The sequence below is a fragment of the Martes martes genome (assembly GCF_963455335.1).
Source record: "Martes martes genome assembly, chromosome: Y".
In the NCBI taxonomy this organism is placed as follows: Eukaryota; Metazoa; Chordata; class Mammalia; order Carnivora; family Mustelidae; genus Martes; species Martes martes.
The window spans coordinates 17,510,372-17,537,634 of record NC_137907.1 but is presented as its reverse complement, the minus strand read 5'-3'; the positions used below and the strand labels follow the sequence as shown (position 1 = coordinate 17,537,634).

Below are 27,263 nucleotides of genomic sequence, written 5' to 3'. Positions count from 1 at the left end.
AGGAAGATCCTGTACTCACTCTTTTGCACAGATGCAGTGAATTGATACCTATATCTAGGTCAGTTCCTTCTGAAGAAGAACTGAGAGCCAATTGAATAGCTTCTGCCCAAAGAGGGGGTGGGGACCATAGGAATGGCAGAAGAGACACAGACATGGTAAAGAAGGGAACTCCCATACCTAATGCTGTAAAGCTTTGTGGGGAGGGTTAGTGCTGTGGATCTGGTGCAAGTTTTTTCCAGGCTGGATAACACAAAAAGAACAAAAAACAAACAAACAAAAAGTCTTTAAAGGGCAATGAGAGACTAGAAGTGGACGAAACTCATTTACTGACCAAAGGTTATCTTCCAAATGGTGGGCATCTGCTGGTACTCAGTCAAAGGTACTGGTGAACATCATTGTTATGTTCCCCCACCACCATGATCATGCAGATGGGAGTGATGTCCAGGTGCTCTTCCAGGCCACCTCAGCAAGCTCCAGACTGTTAGCCCACAATAGCTCCAGCCATCTTCCCAAACAACTACCTGGATGTGGCTCCCCCGGCTCCAACAATCCCACTAAGTCTGCTCTGGAATGACGTACACCCTGAAACCGCCAGCCTACAACCACTCTAGCTCCACCCATCCCATCATGGTGACCCAGGCACAAGCACTCCAGGACACCCAAAACCCATGCCCTCTTTGACTACAGCCATGCCCCAGCTTACGCCTACACCAGGTTCACCATCTCATCAGGGCTACCCGGATGAGGAGCGTCCCCTGGCACCCTGGCCCATGCCTGCTTCAGCTCCAGTGATATAGCTTGGGTGCTCTCAACATTCAGTGTCCAGCCCCACACCCTTCCCAGCAGGAATCTTGCCATGGTGGCCCCAGTAGGGAATTGTTCAGGATTCCCTGGCCTCCATCTGCTTCAGTTCCAGCCATCCCATCAGAGTGCCGTGGCCCACATCTGCTTCAGTTCAAGCCATCCTGCCAGGGAAGCCCCAGTGGAGAGTGCTCCAGGAACACCTGGCCAGTGCCTGCTTCAGCTCTAGCCATGCCACCAGAGTAGCCCTGGCATAGGGTGCCCTGGGATCCACAGCTAACTCCTACTCCAGTGCCAGCCAACCAGCCAAAACTGCCAGACATGCACAGAGGATCTTCATACACACAACCACATCTTCAAAATTGGCAGAAGCAGATGTTTTATGTAATTTATAGAAACCGACACAGAGAAGGAAGTAAATGAGGAGACAGAGGAATACATTCCAATCAAGAGAAGAAGACAAAACATTCAGAAAAAGAATTAAATGAAATAGAGAAAATCAACTTACCCAATAAAGAGTTCAAAGAAGTGATCAAAAAGATGCTCACTGAACTTGGAGGAAGAGTGGATAAACTGTGAGAAGATATAGAAAATATAAAAAGGAACCAGTCAGAATTAACAAATATCATACCTGAAATGAAAGTACATTAGAGGGAATCAACAACAGATTAGCAAAGCAAGAAAACAGATCAATGATCTGGAAGAGGGGCTATGGAAACCACACAAGCTGAACAGCAAAAAGGAAAAAAAAAAAAAGAATAAATTAAGGGATTGTGGGACATCAAGCTTACTAACATTTGCATTATAGAGGTCCCAGAAGGAGACAAGAGAGAAAAAGTGGCAAAAAACTTATTTGGAGAAATAATAGCTAAGAACTTCTGTAACTGGATGACATCCAGATCCAGAAAGCATAGAGTCCTAAAAAAGATCAAGGAAAGTCCACAACAAAACCCATCATAACTATGAATGCAAAACCTAATGATAGAGAATCGTAAAAGCAGCAAGAGCAAAGCAACTAGTTACATACAAGAGGAAACCCCATAAAGCTATCAGCTGACTTTCAGAAGAAACTTTGCAAGCCAGAAGGAAACAGCAGGATGTATTCATACAGGTAAAAGGAAAACAACCCACAGAAAGAATACTCCTCTGGCAAAGTCACCATTCAGAGTTGAAGTAGAGAGAAAGTGTTTTCCAGACAAAAATAAAAGCAGTTCATTACGTGTCAACCTGCCTTACAGGAAATGTTCAAGGGATTTCATTAAGAAAATTAATTAAGAAAATAAATTAAAGAAAATTTTCTTAAATTAAGAAAATAAATTAAGAAAAGAGCATAAATAGAGGGAAAATTAATTAAATTAATTAACTAATTTATTTATTATTTAATTAATTAATTAAATAGACAAAATTAATTAAGAAAATAAATTAAAGAAAATTTTCTTAAATTAAGAAAATAAATTAAGAAAAGTGCATAAATAGAGGTAAGAAAGTTATGAAAGGAAAAAACTTCACTGGTAAAAGCAATGAAATTGCAAAGGTAGTAAGTCAATATAAAGGCTAAAAGACAAAACTAGTAGAATCGTAGTAACCAAAAATTAGTTAAGGAATTCATAAAATATAAAAACTACAAAATATGACATTGTATACATAAAAGGTGGAGGAGTAAAATTGTAGTGCTTTAGAATATGTTTGAACTTAAGCAAGCGTCAAGTTAATATAGACTGAAATACTTATAGTATTACTTAAGAACTAATGGTAACTGCAAACCAAAAACCTATATTACATACACAAGAAAAAAAGAGAAAGGAATCCAACCTAACGATGGTCATCAGTCATAAGGAAAGAGAGCAAGAGAAGAAGAAAGAAACGGGAAAACTACAAAACAAACAGAAACCAATTAACACAATTTCAGTAGTACATACCTATCAATAAATTCCTTCAATGTAAAGGACCTAAATGTTCCAATCAAAAGAAATAGGATGACTGAATAAATTGAAAAAACAAACAAATAAGACATTTATATCCTGCTTACAGGTAACTTTCTTCAGATCTAAAGATACATACAGAGCAAAAGTGAAAGGATGGAAAAAATATTTCATGCAAATAAGAATGAAAAAAGCCGGGTAGCAATACTTATATCAGACAAAATGGTCTTTAAAACAATGACTATATAACGGGACAAAAAAGGGCACTACATAATGATGAAGGGATCAATCCAACAAGAGAACACAACAATTGTAAATATTTTTATCCCAAACACAGAAGCAACTAAATATATAAACTATGTATTAGTAGACATAAAGGGGGAAATTAAGTGTAAAACAATAATAGCTATGGATGCTAACACTCCACTTACATGAATGGATTAATCATCTGGACAGAAAATCAACAAAGAAACTGTGGCTTTGAACGACACCTTCCATTCAGATGGACCTGACAAATACATACAGAACATTCCATTCAAAAACAGCAGAATACACATTCTTTTCAAGTACACATGGAACATTATCTAAAATAGATAATATGTCAGGCCCCAAACAAGTCTCAATACATTTAAGAATATTTAAAGTAACATCAAGTATCTTTTCTGATGATATGAGACTGAAAATCAATTACAGGGGTAAAAAAATGGAATACCAGCATGCTGCGAAACAGCTAGTAGGTTGATACAGAAGTGTAAGAGAAAATAAAATGTACATGGAGACAAACGAAAATGGAAACACAGTGGTTCAGAATCTTTGTGTATGGTGTAAGAGAATGGTCGAGTTTCATTCTTCTACACATAGCTGTCCAATTTTCCCAGCACCATTTATTGAAGAGACAGTCTTTTCTCCACTGTATATTTTTTCCTGCTTTGTTGAAGATTATTTGACCATAGAGTTGAGGGTCCAAATCTGGGCTCTCTACTCTGTTCCACTGGTCCACGTGTCTGTTTTTATGCCAGTACCATGCTGTCTTGGTGATCATAGCTTTGTAATAAAGCTTGAAATTGGGCAACGTGATGCCCCCCAATCTGGGCAACTTCTTGAACGATACACAAAAGCAAACTCAAAGTGGTTTAAAAATCTAAATATATAAGACTTAGAACCATAAAACTCTTGTAGGAAACATAGGCAGTAATCTCTCGGACATCACCCTTAGCAATAGTTTTCTGGATCTGTCTCCTCAGGCAAAGGAAATAAAAGCAAACACACTATTGGGACTCCACCTAAAGAAACAACTTTTGCACAGTGTAAGAATCTGTCAACCAAATAAAATGGCAACCTATTGAATGGGAGAAAATGTTTGCCAATGATATCTCTAGTCAGTGGCTAACACCTAAAATATCTGAAGATTCCATGTAATCCCAAATGAACAAACAAACAAACAAGCACACATATGCATAAAAAACCAGTTTCTAAGGGCAGGGGATCTGAATACACTTTTCCCCCTAAAAGACATGCAAATGACCAAAAGATACATGAAAACATCTAAATCACTGAACATCAGGCAAAAGAAGTCAAAACCACCATAAGATATCCCCTCCCACCTGTCTGGAAGACGAGTATCAAAATGGGAAGAAATAACAAGTGCTGGCAAGGATATGGATAGAATGGCACCCTCTGGCACTGTCTGTGGGAATTTAAACTGGTGCAGCCACTCTGGAAACAGTACGGCATTTCGTCAAAAGGAAACACAACCCAGTAATTCCACTTCTGGATACTCACCCGAAGAATACAAAAACATCAATCTAAGAAGATGTATGCATCCGTATGGGTTTATAACAGCATTTACAATAGCCAAGATATGGAAACAACCTAAGTGCCCATTGATAGACGAATGAATATAGAAGATATGGTAAGGGGCACCTGGGTGCCTCAGTTGGTTGTGTCTGCCTTCAGCTCAGGTTATGATCCTGGGGTCCTGGGATTGAGCCCCATGTTGGGCTCCCTGCTCAGCAGAGAGCCTGCTTTTCCCTTGGCTTGCTGCTCCCCCTGCTTCTGCTCTCTCTCCCACTGTCTCTCTGACAAATAAATAAGGCTTAAAAAAATGTGATATGTATGTAGGACAGAATATTTTTCAGCCACAAGTTAGAATGAAATCTTTTTGCAGCATCATGGATGGACCTAGAGAATGTTAAGCTTATGAAATAAGCCAGACAGGAAAAGGCAAATACCATATGATTTAAATTACATGTGGAACCTAAAAACAAAAGAAATGAACAAAGACAGAAAGACTCATAAATACAGTGAACAAATGGGTGGTTATCTAAGGGGAGGCGGTGGCAGTGTAGTGAAACAGTCTAAAGGGATTAAGAGACACAAAGTTCCAGTTACAAAATAAGTCATGGGGTGAAAAGTACAGCACAGAGATGACAGTCAATATTGTTATAACATTGTATAGTGACAGATTAGGTAACTATACTTGCAGCAAGCATTTTGTGTATAATTGTCAAATCACTGTGTTGTACACATGAAATAATAGAACGTTATATGCTAGCTGTATTTCAATTAAAAAAAGGAGAATCCATTTTATAATTAAAGGTAGCTCTTGCATGATACAAAAGAGTAATAAAGAAGATATATACAGCTCAGTTTTTAATATCAAGTAGGAAAGTCTAAATAAGTTTAATTTTCAATTAAAAAATTCAGTACTTTCTATAAAAATATGACACATATTCTGTTTATATTATAACATATTTATAACTAATTTGTGTTATTCAGAAAATAACAAAAACTAATGTCATCTTGAAGAAGTTTAGCAATGAAAGGCACCAGACAAGATTATCTCTCCTCCACCCCCGAACCCCTTCCCCCCACTCCCGGACATCTGAAACTGTGAGATTCTCCTTCCTGAACTACTTCTGAAACTCACATAGTTGGGAGCTTAACTTTATGACAAGAGGGAGGTGGTTGGTTCATAAGCTAGAGTTTCTAACTGGGTGGAAACTATTTTTGAAAAAATGTTCAGTTCATATGTGTCTCATCTACAATATGCATTCAGGTCAACATAAAGGTTCCTTTATGCCATTCTGGTATAGCATGTTTGCTGGAAAGGGATAGCTAAGATGCTTTAATATATATAATTTTAATATATGTGATTTAAATATAAATAACTTGTTATAAAAATTTTTATACATACCCATATGTGTAGCTTGGTAAAGTTTTCATGGGTGACTGACTAGATTCTCTTAAGATTTCAGCTAAACCTCAACATTAAAAATTGGAGTTGCTGTTTGTGTTTCTGTTATGTTTTAGTAGCAATAACAAAATACAATGTAAGATTATGAAACCACTTACCTTAGTATTGAAAATTTACAAGAGCCCTTGCGGGATGGATGCAACTATGCAACTCTATGTAAAGCCAGACACTGAATAAAGCTGAACTAGTTTGAGTCTTACTTGGCAAGGTAGGTTTGACTTTCAGGACTCCACAGACATTCAGGACCACGTTGAAGGATACTGCAACATGTTACAGCTACGCCATTGGAAATAGGTGATCTTCATGATTAATGAGGTGCCAGAAGAAAACAGAGTTCACAGTTGTTCCTGAATGCTGTGGCTCTAAGGGGTTACATGTCACTTTTATTGAGGTTTCATTGGATGAACAAATCTCTTGACTCTACTTGCATGCTGGGAAATATGGGAAAGTACCTTTGTACTAAGTGGACAGAAAATGTTTCTGATACATGATCACACCATTACACAAGATCTTTTGCAAATACAAATATTTTGAATAAACATTCAGAAAACCTTCAGATAATTACATTCAATTTTTAAGACAATGGCTCTTTTCAGCAAAACTTGCAGGGTAATATATAAAAATAGTCCAAAATTCAGGTATTCATTCATTTGAAAAAACTGTGTGAGTGTCAGGTTGTTGCCAGCAAAATTCTACATTCAGGAGACTTAAAAATCCCTGATTTATCGAATTTATATTTTAAGGGAATAGAGAGAAAACAAAACAACAAAATTAATATAGTATGTGAGATTATGCACACTGTAGCATCCTTTGTTATTTGTGTGTCATTTGTGCTTCTATTGTTTTTCTAAAGAATATTTACTTTGTAGATCAAGCATCTCATAAAAACGTTTTTACGTAGGGCAAGTGGGTGGCTCAGTGGGTTAAGTCTGCCTTCAGCTCAGGTCATGATCTCAGGGTGCTGAGGTGGAGCCAGCATTGGGTTCTCTGAAAGCAAGGAGCCTGCTTCCGTCTCTTTCTGCCTGCCTCTCTGCCTACTTGTGGTCTGTCTCTCTCTGTCAAATAAAGAATTAAAATTAAGAAAGTTTTTGTATGACAACAGGCGAGTTAAGACTCGTAAATTCATTACCATTTTAAGGAGCTTGCCTCAAAATATGGTTATATTGTGACATAGATATATGTGGTGCACATTCTTCTTGTCATGTTTAGAGTTTCGTTTGTGGGGTCGACTTTGGTATTCATGCTATGCAGTGTGTATCAGTGGTTCCTTCTTCCATATTTAGCCTTTTAGTGTTTGGTAGGGGTGTGAAGGGTGAAGTGAAGTATAGTTCTTTCTCTTGAGTTGCTTGAGTCATGGGTAGTAGGTTTGGGCTGGTTCCATTTTGCGGTAGCAAGGGGCTGAAAAGGGTCTTGGATCTGTGCGAACATCCTGGCATTTCGGCAGTTTCATCGAGAAATGGAAGGGGGTCATCTTCGGGCACAGAAGTGGCATGAGCCGAAGAAAGAAGTGCATGAGGGATGAGAGGAAACAAAGGAGGGGTATGCTGTTGCAGAGAAAGTACAGATGGAGCAGGAATAGCTAGTTTAAGGAGTAGAAAGGGTAGGAATCCGAATGGAGAGTGTAGGAGAAGCAGTGAAAGAGGACTTTCAGGCCTGGCAGTAGGCGAAATTGGAAGACGCAGTAGAGGGTGGAGGAAAGGCAGCTAAAGGAGAAGGCAGAGCGTGAGGAGTTATAGCGGGAGTTAATGCTTGGCAAAACTGGGGGAAGACTGTAGGAGGAGTTGAGGATAGAGGAAGAAGGTGTGGCCTTTTACCACATTCCCGCCCACACCCAGTCTGGCTGGAGTGCAAGGAGAAGATGGCCGTGCTTGCCTTAGGAGTGGAGGGGGCGCAGGGACTGTCTGTGCCGTAACTTTGGAATGTCTCATTTGGAGCGATTGTCGGAGACTATCTATTCGGTAGTCGGTGCGCTGGCGGCAGGCGAAGAATGCACCAGGCGCGGAGGGTGGTACTGCACTGCCCCCCAAGCGTGCCGTGCTTCCGGTCTTAGTACTGACTGAGGAGGAGTACCGTGGACGTAAGGACGTCTACAGGGACCGTGTGGTCATGCCGTGGCTCAGCGGCGGTCGGCGGCGGCGAAGACAACCGACGGAGATTACGAGGAAGCTGCCGTCGCCGACACTTCCTGTGCACTCAGCACAGCTGCCGACTCAGCCATCTCTGCCTCGGATCTCCACAGCCCGGGAGAGCGCCGAGCTGCCGCTGCCCGCCGGCTGGGAGGAGGCGCGCGACTACGACGGCCGCGTCTTCTACATCGACCACAACACGCGCCAGACGTCGTGGATCGACCCCCGCGACCGGTAAGGGCGGGGGCGCGGGCCGGGGCTGGGATCCGGGCGCTCCATCCCTCGGGCTCTGGGAGGGGATCGAGGACGTCCGGAGGCCTCCGAGTCCGGGCGAAGATCGCGTGTCTTCGGGGCCCCGGCGGGGCCCCGGGCGCCCCTCGCCCCCACCCTGGGGTCCTGGACGAGGATCGAGGCGCCCCCTCTCCGGCCTCGAGGCCCCGGAGTGCGGAGCCCCGGCCGCCTACCGGCCCCCGCTGCGGGGCGGCAAAGTGACTTGGTTCCCTCACGTCACCCGCTGACCGGCGCCTGGAAGCTGGGCGCCTGGAATTTCCTCTCCCAGGGCTGACGGATGGCCCTCTTTTCCTTTTTCCGCCGGGGCCTCGCCCATCCCTCCCGGGCCTCGGCGGCCCACCGCCTCCGGCCCCCGCGGCGGCCAGATGAGCTGTCATCTTGGAGCAGAAACGTGCGCTCCAGCTTCGTGGTGTGGGTTCCTTGTCTGGCGGGCTCAGCCTAGTTTCCAACCAAAGACTGCTGCCAGATGGGCCACTTGAGGGATTCCCAGTTCTTTCGGAGCTGGGAGAGCCTGCTCCCAGACCGTGCTGGTTGCTCTTTAGCGCCTTTTAAACAACCGACTTGAAATTCTGATTGAAATAGCCTTGCGTACTGCAGCCAGAATGGAATATGATTAGACCCATATGCTCTTGGAGAAAACAGATATCACCACTTGAATGGAATTTTCTTCTAAAATGAATGAACACAACTTTAAATTGCCGTTTACTTCTGTAAACAAATACTATAAAGTAAAAACGGTTCTTCCAAAAGCACTAACACATTATATTCATTAACTGAATGTAAGAACATTTTTCCTTAACTTTCCATTCCATTGTCAAGTAGAATAACTGTTTCTAGTGCATATGTTTCTAGCTGCATATGTGATAATGCACTTCTTGTGTAATTGGGAATTCCGTTGAAACCGAGTATTCGCAGTGGTTATCTGATACCTTGCACCATCTGAAGCACTATCTCTTCATACTGTGCCTCTGTGCCAGAAAGGAAATGCTACAGGCTTCCCACTAATTTTAAGACTTAGAAATGTGCAGTTTAATGACGTTGCTCTTGCTTTCTCCTTAGCACTGATTAGCACTGTCATTTGAAAATAAACTCTGTAAGCTAGATGCCCCCAAATTATTGTTTCAACATGTGTCTGGGTCAAGATACGAGAAGACAAAACAAAGCAAAACGGTTTTGGGTCCCTAACATTCTCTCTGAACATTGCAACCTTTTTCACTCAGTAATTTATAAGAATCTTTATACAGTTTTTTTTTTTAAATGTTAGAAATATGAAACTTGAGGGACGCCTGGGTGGCTCAGTTGGTTGAGCCGCTGCCTTCGGCTCAGGTCGTGATCCCAGCGTCCTGGGATCGAGTCCCGCATCGGGCTCCTTGCTCGGCAGGGAGCCTGCTTCTCTCACTGCCTCTGCCTGCCTCTCTGCCTGCTTGTGTGTTCTCTCTCTCTCTCTCTCTCTCTGGCAAATAAATAAAATCTTAAAAAAAAAAAATGAAACTTGAAAATCAGGTGACATGACATAATTTTAACCAAAGATAATAGCCACAACTGTCTGACCAAGGAGGCTTGGATGACTATAAAATTAGTACAACTGGTTGGCTCACTTTATGCTGTGTATCCTTTAAAGCACTACAACTGGAAAATGAACCAATTCATTTTCTTTAATTAAAAGATATTTATGGGGTGCCCGGGTGGCTCAGTGGGTTAAAGCCTCTGCCTTCGGCTCAGGTCATGATCCCAGGGTCCTGGGATCAAGCCCCAACATCGGGCTCTCTGCTCGCAGGAAACCTGCTTCCCCCTCTCTCTCTGCCTACCTCTCTGCCTACTTGTGATCTCTATCTGTCAAATAAATAAATAAATAAATAAATAAATAAATAAAATCTTTAGGGAAAAAAAAAGATTCTTAAACTTTTTTTTTTTCTTCACTGTTTTAGACAGAGACACACCAAGTGAGGAGATGGGGAGGGAGGAAAAGGAGACAGAAAGAATCTTAAGCAGATCCCATGCCCAGCTCCCTGCAGAGCTGGATCTGACCACCCTGAGATCATGACCTATGCTGAAATCAAGACTACAACTCTTAACTGACTGAACCACCAGATGCCCCCCCAAATGAGCCAATTCAAAATACTGTTTCGCTTAGAACAGAATAAAGTATTTTACAACAGTTTCATTATTTTGAATGGAAATTGATAATGAAAACTTCAGTGTATTAATTTTTGTTTTAGTAATATAACAAACAACATAGGTGAGCAGATTATCATAGAAATCAGAATGTAGAATCATCTCCATGTAATTCATACTCATTATCTCTGTTCCTTTTTATAAAAATTAGTTGGTATTATTGAATGACTTATTTTTATATTTAGGCATTTTTATTTTTTTAAATTTCAAAATTTATTTTTTTGTTTGAGGAGCAGGTTTAAAAAAAGTACTGCTTCCAAATGTTAGAAGTACCAATCCAGTTTTTGTAGGGGACTTTCCCTTAAAACTTTTAATTAGTTATTACTACATAAAATAATATATGATTCTAAATTCTAAATTCTAAATTCACTGTCTGCATCTGATCCTTTTGGATGATGTATGATCTGCACATAAGCCCTAAACCTAACCCTAACCACACAACATTCAAATAGAGAACAGTTAAGAAAGAAGGTAATTAATAGTGCTTTAAAGAAAATGAAAATAAATGAAGGTAGCAGATTAGATATATATTGTTGCTGACTTAACACAGTGTTGTATACATAATTTAATATAAATCACAAAGCACAAGATATGCAACTTTAAGCAAAGTTATTTAAGGCCAAGAGTTCTAAACAAAATCTCACCTAGAATTTTAGAGCAATTCCATACACAGTATGTTCAAGAGCACTGGTATTTGCAACCAAGGGAATATTGGCAAGTTACTGTAACAGTAGTTTTATTTTTATTTTTTATAAGATTTTATTTATTTGAGAGATAGCACAAGCAGGGGGAGCAGAGGTAGAAGCAGGCTTCCCTCTGAGCAAAGAGCGTCAGTCAGGGGTAATCCTAGAACCGCAGGATCATACCCAGTGCAGATGCCCAACTCCCAGGCGCCCCTGTAACAATACTTTTAAAAAGCTATACTGGGGTCTCCTGGGTGGCTTAGTCAGTTAAATGTGTGCTGTTGGCTCAGGTCATGATCTCTGGGTCCTGGGATCAAGTCTGACATCGAACTCCATGCTCAGGAGTCCGCTTTTGCCGGTCTCTGGAATTGGTGCTCTCTTTCATGATCTCTCTCTCTCTCAAATGAATAAATAAAATGTAAAAAACAAAAACAGAAACAAAAAAGCTATACCAAAGGAGGTTTCAGCCTAAGAAATATCTTTAGAGATGTGGCTAAAAACTCAGTATTTTAAATTTTTATTGTAAACTTACCTTATGTTTGTTATTTCTTTAAATCAATACTATATATATGTAATTTTTACAGTTAGTCTGGTTGGAATCATACCTGAAAACTTGTTGAAAAATATAGTTAATGTGCCATTTCTGTGGCTTGTGGTTTCTGTGGTGAGTCTTATGTGGTTTACATTCATGGTACACATGTGTTGGGTATATTATTGATTTGGGATTTGAAGACCACTTTATAAAAAGATATTTAGGGACAGAAATAAGGGAAGAATAGTTTTGCCTACTTTGGAAGTATTCATTGTCCTTGAAACTTGCTTAAATATATGCTTTCTGTGGAGTTGTTTTGATATTAGCTTTTAGATGGGCACCAACTTCATCGATATAGGAGTGACATAACTTTGTGGAGGATTAAGGAGCACAATTTAGGGAACCTGGGTGGCTCAGTGGGTTAAAGCCTCTGCTTTTGGCTCAGGTCATGATCCCAGGGTCCTGGGATTGAGTCCCGCATCGGGCTCTCTGCTGAACAGGGAGCCTGCTTCCTCCTCTCTCTCTGCCTGCCTCTCTGCCTACTTGTGATCTCTGTCTGTCAAATAAATAAAATCTTAAAAAAAAAAAAAAGCACAATTTAATGCTTTCATGAACATATACATTGCAAATGCCTATCTCAAAAGGCATTTTTCATTTCCTTTGGATATATAGCCATAAGTGAGATTGTTTGATCATACAGTAGTTCTACTTTTAATTTTTGAGGAACCTCCATGCTGTTTCCCAGAGTGGCTGCACCAGCTTGCATTCCCACCAACAGTGTAGGACGGTTCCCCTTTCTCCGCATCCTTGCCAACATCTGTTGTTTACTGACCTGTTAGTTTTAGCCATTCTGACTGGTGTGAGGTGGTATGTCATTGAGGTTTTGATTTGCATTTCCCTGATGAAGAGTGAAGTTGAGCATCACTACATCATTTTCATGGATCCTCTGGCTGTCGTATGTCTTTCTGGGAATAATGTCACTGAGATTCTCCATCATAAGAAGACATCTCCCATTCCATAGGTTGCCTTTTTATTTCAGTGGTTATTTCCTTTGATTTTTGCTTACACTTTTGGTACCAAATCCAAAAGTTGTAGCCCAAACCAATGTCAAGGAGCTTTCCCTCTGTGTTTTCTTTTAGGAGTTTTATAGTTAGAGGCCTTACATTTAAGCCATTAATCCATTTTTAGTTTATTTTTGTAAGTGGTAGATGATAGGGACCCAGCTTTCTTTCATATGTGCATTGCTATTGTGAATGAAATTGTGTTTTCCATTTTTATTTTAGAGTTTCTCACTGCAAGTGTATAGATACACAGTTGGACATCATTACAATGTGTCTGATCTCATTAATTCATTCTAATAGTCACTTAGTTGACTCCTTGGGATTTTTGATGTACAAAGTCATGTCATCTGAGTAGAAGTATGTTACTCTTTTCATTATTATTGGGATATGTTTTATTCCTGTTCCTTGCCTTGTTGCCTCTTCTACAACCTGCTGTACAATGCTGAATTGGAGCAGTCAGAGCATGTTCTTGTCTTGTTCGTGGTATTAGGAGAAACCATTCATTTTTTACAAACTCTGGTATTAGCTGTGAGGTTCTTGTATATGTCTTCTATTAGTTTGAAGAAGTTCCCTTCTATTCAGCGTTGGGTGTTTTCATCATAGAAGACTTTTGAACTCTGATGCTTTTTGTTCTGTCCTTGAGATGATCATGTGATTTGTGCAGTCTTTACATATATGTCTTCAAGTTATTTTTTGTTTTTTTAAGATTTTATTTATTTGACAGAGAGAGACACAGTGACAGAGGGAACATAAGCAGGGGGGTGGGAAAGGGAGAAGCAGGCTTCCCCCTGAGCAGGGAGCCCAATTTGGGACTCCATACCGGGACTCTGAGATAATGACCTGAGTTGAAGGCAGATGCTTAAGGACTGAGCCTCCCAGGTGCCTTGTCTTCAGGTTCACTAATTCCTTCTTTTGCTGGTCCAGATATTTTGCTGTTGAGCAAATTTAATATAAATCACAAAGCACAAGATATACAACTTTAAGCAAAGTTATTTAAGGCCAAGAGTTCTAAACAAAATCTCACCTAGAATTTTAGAGCAATTCCATACACAGTATGTTCAAGAGCACTGGTATTTGCAACCAGCAGCACCTGGATGTCTGAAGATGAACTCTGACTGGGGTTGAGGGGGAGGGAAGGGAAGGAGGCAAAGAATGCCAAAGGCGATTAAAGGATTGCATTTTTTACTGTCTGCTTAGGAATTCAGCAAATTTATATTGCCTGCAAAGGTCTGGGAGGGCCCCATTACCATCTGGCAGTGACACCTCTAAAGCCCCAACTGCTTAACTCACATCTCCCGGTACCCTGCTACTCTCTGTATACATTCCCAAGTGTATCCATTGTGAGGGAACTCTGGAAGATGGGAAGGGTTTTCCAATTATAGGCCAAGGTCGGAGGCAAGGGAGAACCCACAGATTTGACAGCACTGCCTCCTGGAATACAAAAGAAAGGCATCTAATAGCCAGCCAATTAAATTATAACAAAGAAGACAGAAAGCGTTAATTTAAAAAGGTGTCTTTTATTTTAAATGTGGAAGCAGAGACATTCATTCAAACACAGTCCAATCAAGGAAATGTGGTATGACAAAAATAAAGTGAAAGTATTCTAATAGCTGAGCTCAAAGGCATGGAACATTGTGATCTAGTTCACAATGTAAATTCAAAATAGCTATTAGAAACAAATTCAGTGAACTATAAGAAAACTCAGAAAAGCAATTGATAAATAGATACAGGGCTAAAATTAATGACCAGAAGCAGTTCTTAACCAAATATATTGACATTCTCATAAAGCCCCAAAGAAATTTCTAGAGATGAGAACTCAAGAAATGAAGAAGAAAAATGCAATAGAGAGCATCAGTAGCAACATAGATGAGACAGAAAGAATACTGACTTGGAGGATAGAGAAGTAATACAGTTAGGAAAAGAGAAAGAACTAAGATTATTTTATTTTAAGTGAAGAAAAACCCTATGAGGGCTATCATATTTGATCAGATAGGCAAATATTAGAATAATTTGAATTCCAGAAGGAGAAGCCAGGGAAAATGAGGCAGAGAGTGTATTTTAAACAACTTCCCAAACTGGGGAAAGGGTTGTACATACCAGTGCACAAAACTAACAGAACACCCTAGTATCTTTAAAAAATTTTTAAAATTATTTTTTACTTTTATTAACATATAATGTATTATTTGTCCCAGGGGTACAAGTCTGTGAATCATCAGGCTTACACACTTCACAGCACTCACCATAGCACATACCCTCCCCAGTGTCCATAACCCCACCACCCTATCCCTTCCCCCTACCCACCACAACCATCAATTTGTTTCCTGATATTAAGAGCCTCTTATGGTTTGTCTCCTTACTGATCCCATCTTGTTTCATTTTTTTCCTTTCCTGCCCCCTCACTGCCCCTGCCCTGCCTCTCAAATTCCTCATATTAGTGAGATCATATGATAATTGTCTTTCTCTGATTGACTTATTTTGCTTAGCATAATACCCTCTAGTTCCGTCCACGTTGTCGTAAATGGCAAGATTTCATGTCTTTTGATGGCTGCATAGTATTCCATTGTATATATACACCACATCTTCTTTATCCATTCATCTGTTGATGGACATCTAGGTTCTTTCCATAGTTAGGCTATGGTGGACATTGCTGCTAGAAACATTTGGGTGCCCGTGCCCCTTCAGGTCACTACATTTGTATCTTTAGGGTAAATACCCAGTAGTGCAATTGCTGGGTTGTAGGGTAACTCTATTTTCAACTTTCTGAGGAACCTCCACACTGTTTTCCAGAGTGGCTGCACCAGCTTGCATTCCCACCAGCAGTGTAGGAGGGTTCCCCTCTCTCCGCATCCTCGCCAGCATCTGTCATTTCTTGACTTGTTAATTTTAGCCATTCTGACTGGTGTGAGGTGGGATCTCATTGTGGTTTTGATTTGTATTTCCCTGATGCTGAGGGATGTGGAGCATTTTTTCATGTGTTTGTTGGCCATCTGGATGTCTTCTTTGCATAAATGTCTGTTCATGCCCTCTGCCCATTTCTTGATTGGATTATTTGTTCTTTGAGAATACCCTAGTATCTTAATGCAAAAAAAAACCTTTTCGCAGACAAAGTATAATGAAAATGTCAAAAATAAAGATAGAGAATCTTAAAGGCATCCAGGAAGAAGGAAAACAAGGAACAAAGGAATGATGGAATGAAAGAAAAGAGGGAAGGAGGGAGGAGAGGAGAAAAGGAAGAGGAAAGGGGGAGAGAGAGAGAGAGAGGAATCAATCAATCAATCCCCATCCTCTCAACACAGCTCAGCAAAAACTTCGCAGGCCAGGAGATAGTGGAATGACATTATTGAAAAGGTTGAAAGGTAAACATAGCCAGCCAAGAATAATTTATCTGGCAAAATTATCCTTCAGACATAAGGAAAAACAAAAACTTTCTCAGACAAATAGAAGTGGCCTTGCAAGAAATGCTAAAATGAGTTCCTTAAGCTAAAATAGAAAGATGCTAATCAGTGACATGAAAATATATGAAAGTACACATCACACTGGTAAGCGTGAAAAATGCAGTCAGAATTAGAAAACTTTTTAAAAAATATTTTATTTATTTATTTGACAGACAGAAATCGCAAGTAGGCAGAGAGGCAGGCAGAGAGAGAGAGAGAGGAGGAAGCAGGCTCCCCGTGGAGCAGAGAGCCCGATGTGGGACTCGATCCCAGGACCCCGGGATCATGACCTGAGCCGAAGGCAGAAGCTTTAACCCTCTGAGCCACCCAGGTGCCCAAGAATTAGAAAACTTTGTATGAGATAGTTTGTTTGCCCACATAATTACAGTGTAAAGATTATAGGAAAGGTATTAAAAATTACTATAGTTACTATAATTTGTTAATAAACAACATGAAAAGAAGTAAATTTGACAAAATATATCAAAAATATAAGAAGGAGGAGTAAAGGGGTGCAGACTTCCTAAGGGAATGAAGATAAGTTATTACAAGTAGGAATGGAATGTTTTGGCTATGAGATGTCCTCTGTAAGCCTCATGGTAACCACAAAGAAAAAACCTTGAGTAGACTCCTGAAGCAGTAAAAAAAAATGGAAACAGCATACAACTATGGAAATCCACCAATTTATAAAGGCATGCAGAAACAGGGAGAAGAAACAATGGAGATACAGAAAAAAACAGGAGCCAGTGAAAAGGCAGTAGTAGTAAGTCCTTACATAGCAGTAATTACCCTGCCTGTAAGTGTATAGGATTTACCAATCAAAAACTACAGACTGGTTGGATAGATTTAAAAAAGGAGAGGAAAGAGAGGAGGAGAAGGAGGATGAGAAAAGGAAGGAGGAGAAGATTTAATTATTTGCTGTCTACAGAAGATTTATGTAAGCTCCAAAGGCACACATGTGCTCAAAGTGAAGGGATAGAATTAGATACTACACACAAGTGGAAACCAAAAGTGGAGCAGCCAACTTATATCAGACAAAGTAGACTTCAAAGTAAAAATAGTAACAAAAGGCAAGGTAATTATAGAATGCTGAAGGGATTGATGCATGAAGATATAACAATCACAAATATGTATGTACTCAACATCAGAGAACCAATAAATCTAAAGGGAGAAATGGGCCACAATATAATAATAGTAGGGAACTTCAGATTGATCATCCAGATGGGAATCAACAAAGTAGAAATCATCCAGATAAAAATCAAACTGAACCATACTTTAGAGCAGATTAATAGGCAAAAATTGAACTTTCTAGCCAAAATCAGAAGGATGCCCGTTCTTCTCAAGTGCCCACACAACATTTTGCAGAATAGATCACATAACACAGAAAACAGTCTTAGCAAATTTAAGAAGACTTAAATAATACCATCTGTCTTTTACTTTTTTCTTTAAAAAATTTTTTTTTAAGATCTTATTTATTTATTTGACAGAGAGAGAGCATGAGCAGGGGGAGGCGGAGAGGGAGAAAGAGAGAAGCAGATTCTCTGCTGAGCAGGGAGCCCAATGTGGGGCTCAATGCTAGGGTCTTTGGGATCATGACCTGAGCTGAAGGAAGACTTTTAACTGACTCAGCCACCCAGGTGCCCTCCCATTGGTCTTTTCTGACAATAATGGTATGAACATAAAAATCAACAACAAAAGGAAACTGGGAAAGCCAACATTTATGTGGAAAGTAACGACACACTTCTTAACGATTAATGGGTTAAAGAAGAAATCAAAAGGGACGTCAAGAATATTGCAAACAGGGCTCAGCAGGAACCCGCTTATCCCCCTGCCCACTGCTCCCCCTACTCATCTTCTTTTTTGACAAATAAGTAAATAAAAATGAAAAAAAGAAAGAATGGAGGCAAGACAAAAAAAAATCATCCAGATTTGAAAGGAAAAAGTAAATTTGTCATTATTTACAGACTTGATTTTTTTTTTTAAGATTTTATTTATTTATTTGACAGAGATCACAAGGAGGCAGAGAGGCAGGCAGGGGGTGGAGGGGAAGCAGGCTCCCCACTGAGCAGAGAGCCTGTTGGGGGACTTGATCCCAGGACCCCGGGATCATGACCCGAGCCAAAAGCAGAGGCTTCAACCCACTGAGCCACCCAGGTTTCCCAGACTTGATCTTGTATATAGAAAATCCCAAGACTAAATAAAAAACCCATTGCGGGGGAAAAAAACCCCATTGGAACCAATCAATGGATTTAGTACAGTTGCTGGATATAAAATTCACATAACACCAATCATTTGCATTTCCATACACTAAAAATGAAATTTTTATAAAACAAACAAAACTGTCTATTCACAACAGTATCAAAAATTTAAAAATACTTGGATATTAATTTATCCAAGTAGATGAAAGATCCATGCGATGAAAGACAGAAGACTGTTGAAAGAAATCAAGACACAGATGGAAGGACATGTTCATGGATTGTAAGAATTCATATTGTCAAACTGTGGATTGTAGCTATAACCATTTTAGATTCAACACAGTTTCTCTCTACATTTCAGTGGTGTTCTTCACAGAAATAGAAAAAAGAATTAAAAATTTGTGTGGAAATACATACACATGCGCGCGCGCGCACACACACACACACACACACAACTAAATAGCCAAACTAGGCCTCAGAAAGAAGAAGAAAGTTGAGGATTCACACTTCCTGATTTGATAGCATATACAAGTGATAGTTATTAAAACAATCTTGTACTACCATAAAAATAGACACACAGACCAGTGGAGCAGAGAAGAATTAAACCCACACATACCCAGCTATTCAATGTTTGACAGGAGATCCAAGAACACCCAATAGGGAAAGGATGGTCTCTTCAACAAAAGGTGTTGGAAAAACTGGTTAAATAACTTTATAACAATAAATGGACCCCTCACATAAACTCAAAATGGACCAAAGTCTTACACACACAAAAAACACTAAAACAAAAGACTTATACAGCTTAGTAACAACAAAAACACCTGATTAAAAAAATAGGCAGAGGAACTAAGTAGATTTTTCTCAAAAGTTACATAGAGGTGACCAAATAGCTACATGGGAAGATGGTCAACATCACTAATTATTAGGGAAATGCAGATCAAAACCACAAGGTAACTCCTCATACCTGTTAGAATGGGTAGCAACAGTAAGACCAGAGATAACAGCTATTTGTGAGGGTTTAGAGAACAAGAGAGTTCTTTTACACTTTTGGCAGAAATGTAAGCCATATGGGTAAAAATATGAAAGTTCCTCAAAAATGTAGATTGCCATATGATCCAACAATGCCTCTTCAGGTATTTACCCAAAGGATCTGAAAACAATGTATCAAAAGGATATATTAACTTCCATGTTTGTTGAAGCATTATTCATAATGATAAAGATACAGAAACATTCTAAGTGGTCATCAACAGATATTAAGATAGGAAATGTGTGTGTGTGTGTGTGTGTGTGTGTGTGTGTGTGTATGTGTGTAGATGATAGATAAAGAAATAGAGGAGTGCCTGGGTGGCTCTGTTGGTTAAGCGTCTGCCTTCTACTCAGGTCAAAATCCAGGGTTCTGGGATTGAGCCCTGCATTAGGCTTCCTGCTCAGTGAGGAGCCTGCTTCTCTCCCACTGTTTCAGCTCATGCTTTCCCTCTCACTCTCTATCTCAAATAAATAAATAAACCTTAAAAAAAGATAGATAGATAGATGATAGATAAATAAATAGAGGATAGGTGATTATCAACCATGACAAAAAAGGAGATCTTGCCATTTGTAACAACTTGGATGGATCTTGAGGGTATTATGCTGAGTGAAAAAAGTCAGAGAAAGACAAATACCATGTGATCTAACTTATATCTGGAAACCTTAAGAGGTAAAACTTGTTAAAACAGTAAAATGGTGGGAGGAGTCAAGATGGCAGAGAAGTAGCAGGCTGAGACGACATCGGGTAGCAGGAGATCACCTAGATAGCTTATCTAACAATTAGGAACACCTACAAATCCAACGGGAAATCGAAGAGAAGAGCAACAATTCTAGAAACAGAAAATCAATCACTTTCTGAAAGGTAGGACCTGAGGAGAAGTGAATCCAAAGCGACAGAAAGATAGACCCCAGGGGGAGGGGCTGGCTCCCAGCAAGAGGCGGAACAATGCAGCACAAAATCGAGACTTTTAAAAGTCTGCTCCACTGGGAGACATCGCTCCAGAGGCTAAACCGGAGGAAACCTAGGCAGGGTCAGCATAGCCCCAGGTCCCGCGGGGTCACAGAAGGACCGGGGGAGTCTGAGTGCCACAGAGCTCGCAGGTTTCAGAGCGGGGAAGCCGGCTACAGCGACAAAGCCGAGGAGCGAGCTCTCAGCCCGGGGTTACCTTGTGCCGGTCGCAGGCTGGGTGGGCTAGGAGCATGGCTGGAGGCCACGGAGACGGAAGCGACCCGGCGCTTTTCTCCAGGTTCCAGCAATTGACTGCTTTCCTCAAGGTGCAACTGCAGGCCAGGGAGGCGGGGCGGTTGGGCGCTTTTCTCTGAGGGCGCACTGAGGAGCGGAACCCCAAGCTCTCGGCTTCTCTGGGCCGAGAGATTTGGAGGCCGCCATATTCATTCCCGTCCACCGGAACTCTACGGAAAGCGCTCAGGGAACAAAAGCTCCCGAAAGCGAACCCGAGCGGATTACTTAGCCCGGCCCCTGACAGGGCGGTGCAATTCCGCCTGCGGCAAAGACACTTGAGAATCTACGACACTACAACAGGCCCCTCCCCCAGAAGATCAACAAGAAACCCAGCCAAGACCAACTTCACTCACCAAGAACAGTGGAATTCCACAGCAGGAGAAAGCAAATCTTATCTGGACAAAATGACAAGGCGGAAAAACTCACCTCAAAAAAAAGAACAAGAGGCAGTACCGAAGTCTGGAGACCTAATCTATACGGGCATTGGTAACATGACAGATCTAGAGTTCAGAATGACGACTCTCAAGGTTCTAGCCGGGCTCGAAAAAGGCATAGAAGATATTAGAGAAACCTTCTCCGGAGAGATAAAAGCCCTTTCTGGAGAAATAAAAGACCTAAAATCTAACCAAGTTGAAATCAAAAAAGCTATTAATGAGGTGCAATCAAAAATGGAAGCTCTCACTGCTAGGATAAATGAGGCAGAAGAAAGAATTAGTGACATAGAAGACCAAATGACAGAGAATAAAGAAGCTGAGCAAAAGAGAGACAAATACTGGACCACGAGGAGAGAATTCGAGAGATAAGCGACACCATAAGACGACACAACATTAGGATAATTGGGATTCCAGAAGAAGAAGAAAGAGAGAGGGGAGCAGAAGGTATATTAGAGACAATTATTGGAGAGAATTTCCCTAATATGGCAAAGGGAACAAACATCAAAATCCAGGAGATGCTAAGAACGCCCCTCAAAATCAATCAAAATAGGTCCACACCTCATCACCTGATGGTAAAATTTACAAGTCTTAGCGACAAAGAGAAAATCCTGAAAGCAGCCCGGGAAAAGAAGTCTGTAACATACAAGGGTAAAAACATTAGATTGGCAGTGGACCTATCCACAGAGACCTGGCAGGCCAGAAAGAACTGGCATGAGATATTCAGAGCACTAAACGAGGAAAACATGCAGCCAAGAGTACTATATCCAGCTAGGCTATCATTGAAAATAGAAGGAGAGATAAAGAGCTTCCAGGACAAACAAAAGCTGAAAGAATTTGCAAACACCAAACCAGCTCTACAGGAAATATTGAAAGGGGTCCTCTAAGCAAAGAGAGACCCTAAAAGTAGTAGATCAGAAAGAAACAGAGACAATATACAGTAATAGTTACCTTACAGGCAATACAATGGCACTAAATTCATATCTCTCAATAGTTACCCTGAATGTTAATGGGCTCAATGGCCCAATCAAAAGACACAGGGTATCAGAATGGTTAAAAAAACAAAACCCATCAATATGCTGCCTACAAGAAACTCATTTTAGATCCAAAGACACCTCCAGATTTAAAGTGAGGGGGTGGAAAACAATGTACCATGCTAATGGACATCAGAAGAAAGCTGGGGTGGCAATCCTTGTATCAGATCAATTAGATTTTAAGCCAAAGACTATAATAAGAGATGAGGAAGGACACTATATCATACTCAAAGGGTCTGTCCAACAAGAAGACCTGACAATCTTAAATATCTATGCCCCTAACATGGGAGCAGCCAACTATATAAACCAATTAATAACAAAATCAAAGAAATACATCGACAGTAATACAATAATAGCAGGGGACTTTAACACTCCCCTCACTGAAATGGACAGATCATCTAAGCAAAAGATCAACAAGGAAATAAAGGCCTTAAATGACACACTGGACCAGATGGACATCACAGATATATTCAGAACATTCCATCCCAAAGCAACAGAATATACCTTCTTCTCTAGTGCACATGGAACATTCTCCAGAATAGACCACATTCTGGGTCATAAATCAGGTCTCAATTGGCACCAAAAGACTGAGATCATTCCCTGCATATTTTCAGACCACAATGCTCTGAAGCTAGAACTCAATCACAAGAGGAAATTTGGAAAGAACACAAATACATGAAGACTAAACAGCATCCTTCTAAAAAATGAATGGGTCAACCAGGAAATTAAAGAAGAATTGAAAGAATTCATGGAAACAAATGATAATGAAAACACAAAATCTGTGGGACACAACAAAGGCAGTCCTGAGAAGAAAATGTATAGCGGTGCAAGCCTTTCTCAAGAAACAAGAAAGGTCTCAAATACACAACCTAACCCTACACCTAAAGGAGCTGGAGAGAGAACAACAAAGAAAGCCTAAACCCAGCAGGAGAAGAGAAATCATAAGGATCAGAGCAGAAATCAATGAAATAGAAACTAAAAAAACAATAGAACAAATCAACAAAACTAGGAGCTGGTTCTTTGAAAGAATTAATAAGATTGACAAACCCCTGGCCGGACTTATCAAAAAGAAAAGAGAAAGGACCCAAATAAAATCATGAATGAAAGGGGAGAGATCACAACCAACACCAAAGAAATACAAACAATTATAAGAACATACTACATATGAGGCCAGCATCACCTTGGTCCCAAAACCAGACAAGGATCCCACCAAAAAAGAGAATTACAGACCAATATCCTTGATGAACACAGATGCGAAAATTCTCACCAAAATACTGGCCAATAGGATCCAACAGTACATTGAAAGGATTATTCACCACGACCAAGTGGGATTTATTCCAGGGCTGCAAGGTTGGTTCAACATCCGCAAATCCATCAATGTGATACAATACATTAATAAAAGAAAGAGTAAGAACCATATGATACTCTCAATAGATGCTGAAAAAGCATTTGACAAAAGTGCAGCATCCCTTCCTGATCAAAACTCTTCAAAGTGTAGGGATAAAAGGCACATACCTCAATATTATCAAAGCCATCTATGAAAAACCCACCGCAAATATCATTCTCAATGGAGAAAAACTGAAAGGTTTTCCGCTAAGGTCAGGAACACGGCAGGGATGTCCGTTATCACCGCTGCTGTTCAACATAGTACTAGAAGTCCTAGCCTCAGCAATCAGACAACAACAAGAAATTTAAGGCATCCAAATCGGCAAAGAAGAAGTCAAACTATCACTCTTTGCAGATGATATGATACTATACGTGGAAAACCCAAAAGGCTCCACCCCAAAACTGCTAGAACTTATACAGGAATTCAGTACAGTGTCAGGATATAAAGTCAGTGCATGGAAATCAGTCTCATTTCTTACACTAACAACAAGACAGAAGAAAGAGAAATTGAGGAGTCAGTCCCATTTACAGTCGCACTCAAAACCATAAGATACCTAGGAATAAATCTAACCAAAGAGGCAAAGAATCTATACTCAGAAAACTACAAAGTCCTCATGAAAGAAATTGAGGAAGACACAAAGAAATGGAAATATATTCCATGCTCATGGTTCGGAAGAACAAATATTGTGGAAATGTCTATTCTACCTAAAGCAATCTACACATTTAATGCAATCCATATCAAAATCCCATCCATTTTTTTTAAAGAAATAGAATAAATAATCCTAAAATTTATATGGAACCAGAAAAGACCTCGAATAGCAAAAGGAATATTGAAAAAGAAAGCCAAAGTCGGTGGCATCACAATTCCAGACTTCAAGCTCTATTACAAAGCTGTCATCATCAAGACAGTATGGTACTGGCACAAAAACAGACTAATAGATCAATGGTTCAGAATAGAGAGTCCAGAAATAGACCCTCAACTCTATGGTCAACTAATCTTCGTCAAAGCAGGAAAGAATATCCAATGGAAAAAAGACAGCCTCTTCAACAAATGGTGCTGGGAAAATTGGACAGCCACATGCAGAAAAATGTAATTGGACTGTTTCCTTACACCACACACGAAAATAGACTCAAAATGGATGAAGGACCTCAATATGAGAAAGGAATCTATCAAAATCCTTGAGGAGAATGCGGGCAGCAACCTCTTTGACCTCAACCGCAGCAACTTCTTCCTAGGAACATCGCCAAAGGCAACAGAAGCAAGGGCAAAAATGAACTATTGGGATTTCATCAAGATCAAAAGCTTTTGCACAGCAAAGGAAACAGTTAACAAAACCAAAAGACAACTGACAGAATGGGAGAAGATATTTGCAAACGACATATCAGATAAAGGGCTAGTATCCAAAATCTATAAAGAGCTTATCAAAATCAATACCCAAAGAACAAATAATCCAATCAAGAAATGGGCAGAGGGCATGAACAGACATTTCTGCAAAGAAGACATCCAGATGGCCAACGGACACATGAAAAAATGCTCCACATCCCTCGGCATCAGGGAAATACAAATTAAAACCACAATGAGATACCACCTCACACCAGTCAGAATGGCTAAAATTAACTAGTCAAGAAGTGACCTATGTTGGCGAGGATGCGGAGAGAGGGGAACCCTCCTACACTGCTGGTGGGAATGCAAGCTGGTGCAACCACTCTGGAAAACAGTGTGGAGGTTCCTCAAGAAACCGAAAATAGAGCTACCCTATGACCCAGTGATTGCACTACTGCGTATATATCCTAAAGATACAAACGTGGTGCTCCAAAGGGGCACGTGCACCCGAATGTTTATAGCAGCAATGTCCACAATAGCCAAACTGTGGAAAGAGCCTAGATGTCCATCAACGGATGAATGGATAAAGAAGATGTGGTATATATACACAATGGAATACTATGCAGCCATCAAAAGACATGAAATCTTGCCATTTGCGACGACGTGGATGGAACTAGAGGGTATCATGCTTAGCGAAATAAGTCAATCGGAGAAAGACAACTATCATAGGATCTCCCTGATATGAGGAAGTGGAGATGCAATGTGAGGGTGTGGGGGGGTTGGGGGCAGGTAGGAAAAGAAAAAATGAAAAGATGGGATTGGGAGGGAGACAAACCATAAAAGACTCAATCTCAAGAAACAGACTGAGGGTTGCTGGGGGGAGGGGGGACGGGAGAGGGTGGTGGGGAAATGGACATTGGGGAGGGTATGCGCTATGATGAGTGCTGTGAAATGTGTAAACCTGGCGATTCACAGACCTGTACCCCTGGGGATAAAAATACTTTATATGTTTATTAACACAAAAAAACAAAAAACAAACAAACAAACAAAACCAAAACAGTAAAATGGTGGGTATCAGGGTGTGGGGAGCTGGCAATAGGACAGATGTTGTATAAGGGTACAAACTTACAACAAGTAGTAAATAAGTTGTAATGCATGATATAATGAATATAGACAATAATTTTGTATTATAGTCATCAAACTTGCTAAGAAATATCACCAAACTTGCTAATAAATAAATAAATAAAAAGATGTAATTAAATGATACAATAGATGCACTAATGATCACTACAAAAGCAATCATAGTACAAATGAACTTGTACACCTTCAGTTTACACAATATTATATGTCAAATGTACTTCAGTAAAATAAATAAAACTCTTGGGAGTACCAAATAAATAACACAATAATTTAAAACAGCATCAATAATGAATTACATAAGTAAAATCTAAGTGGCCATTTATTTTTAATTGAGGGGAGAGTAACAGTGATTTTTCATATTTCCCCTCCTCTACAAGTGCATATATGTAGGTCTCCACTAGTTACATTATCAGCATCCTCCACTTTGTTACCAATCCCCTGTCAGTATCCCTCACCGCATTTGTACATTTGTTAAAATTGATGCATAATTATTGACACGTAATTATTACTCAAAATCTGTAGTTTACATCAGGGTTCACTCTTGATGTTGTACATGGGTTTGGACAAATATATAATGGCATATGTGTATCTACCTTTACGTCATATGGAATATTTACTCTAAAAACCTTCTCTACTTACCTATTCATCCTTTCCTTCCATCCAAAACTTTGCAAGCCACTCTTTCCCTAGGTTTTTGTTTTTGTTTTTAAAGATTTAATTTATTTGTCAGAGAGAGAGAGACCGTGAGCAGGGGGAACAGCAGGCAGAGGGAGAAGCAGGCTCCTGTTGTGAAGGACCCTGGGATCCTGAGCAAAAGGCAACTACTTAACCGACTGAGCCACCTAGGTGTCCCTCTCCTCAGATTTTTAATAGAATGTCATATAATTGGAATCATATAATATGTAGTCTTTTCAGATTGTCATCTTCCACTTAGAAATATGTACATAAGTTTCTTCCATGTCTTTTTATGGCTTGATAGCTTATTTATTTTTAGCAGTGAATAATTTCCCATTGTCTAAATATATCACAATTTTTCTGTTCACTCTCTGGGAGATACCTTATTTACTTCCAGGTTTTAGAAATTATGAGCTATATAAACATCAGTGAACAGTGTTTTCTATTGATATAAATTTTCAGTTCTCTGGGGATAAGTACCAAAGAGAGTGATCTTTGATGATGAGTGTTTAGTTTTTAAAAAAAAAACCT

The 27,263-nt window shown here is 40.0% G+C and overlaps 1 protein-coding gene across 1 annotated transcript in view; it reads left to right on the top strand.

Annotated features, from left to right (window-relative positions):
* The first annotated feature begins 7,949 nt into the window (after positions 1 to 7,949).
* WWC3 (WWC family member 3) overlaps positions 7,950 to 27,263 on the top strand; it is a 184,534-nt gene continuing 165,220 nt past the window's right edge. Inside the window, exon 1 of the mRNA XM_080795962.1 lies at positions 7,950 to 8,339. Coding sequence (XP_080652088.1) covers positions 8,086 to 8,339 — 254 coding nt within the window. The 5' untranslated portion in view covers positions 7,950 to 8,085. The remainder of the gene's footprint in view (positions 8,340 to 27,263) is intronic.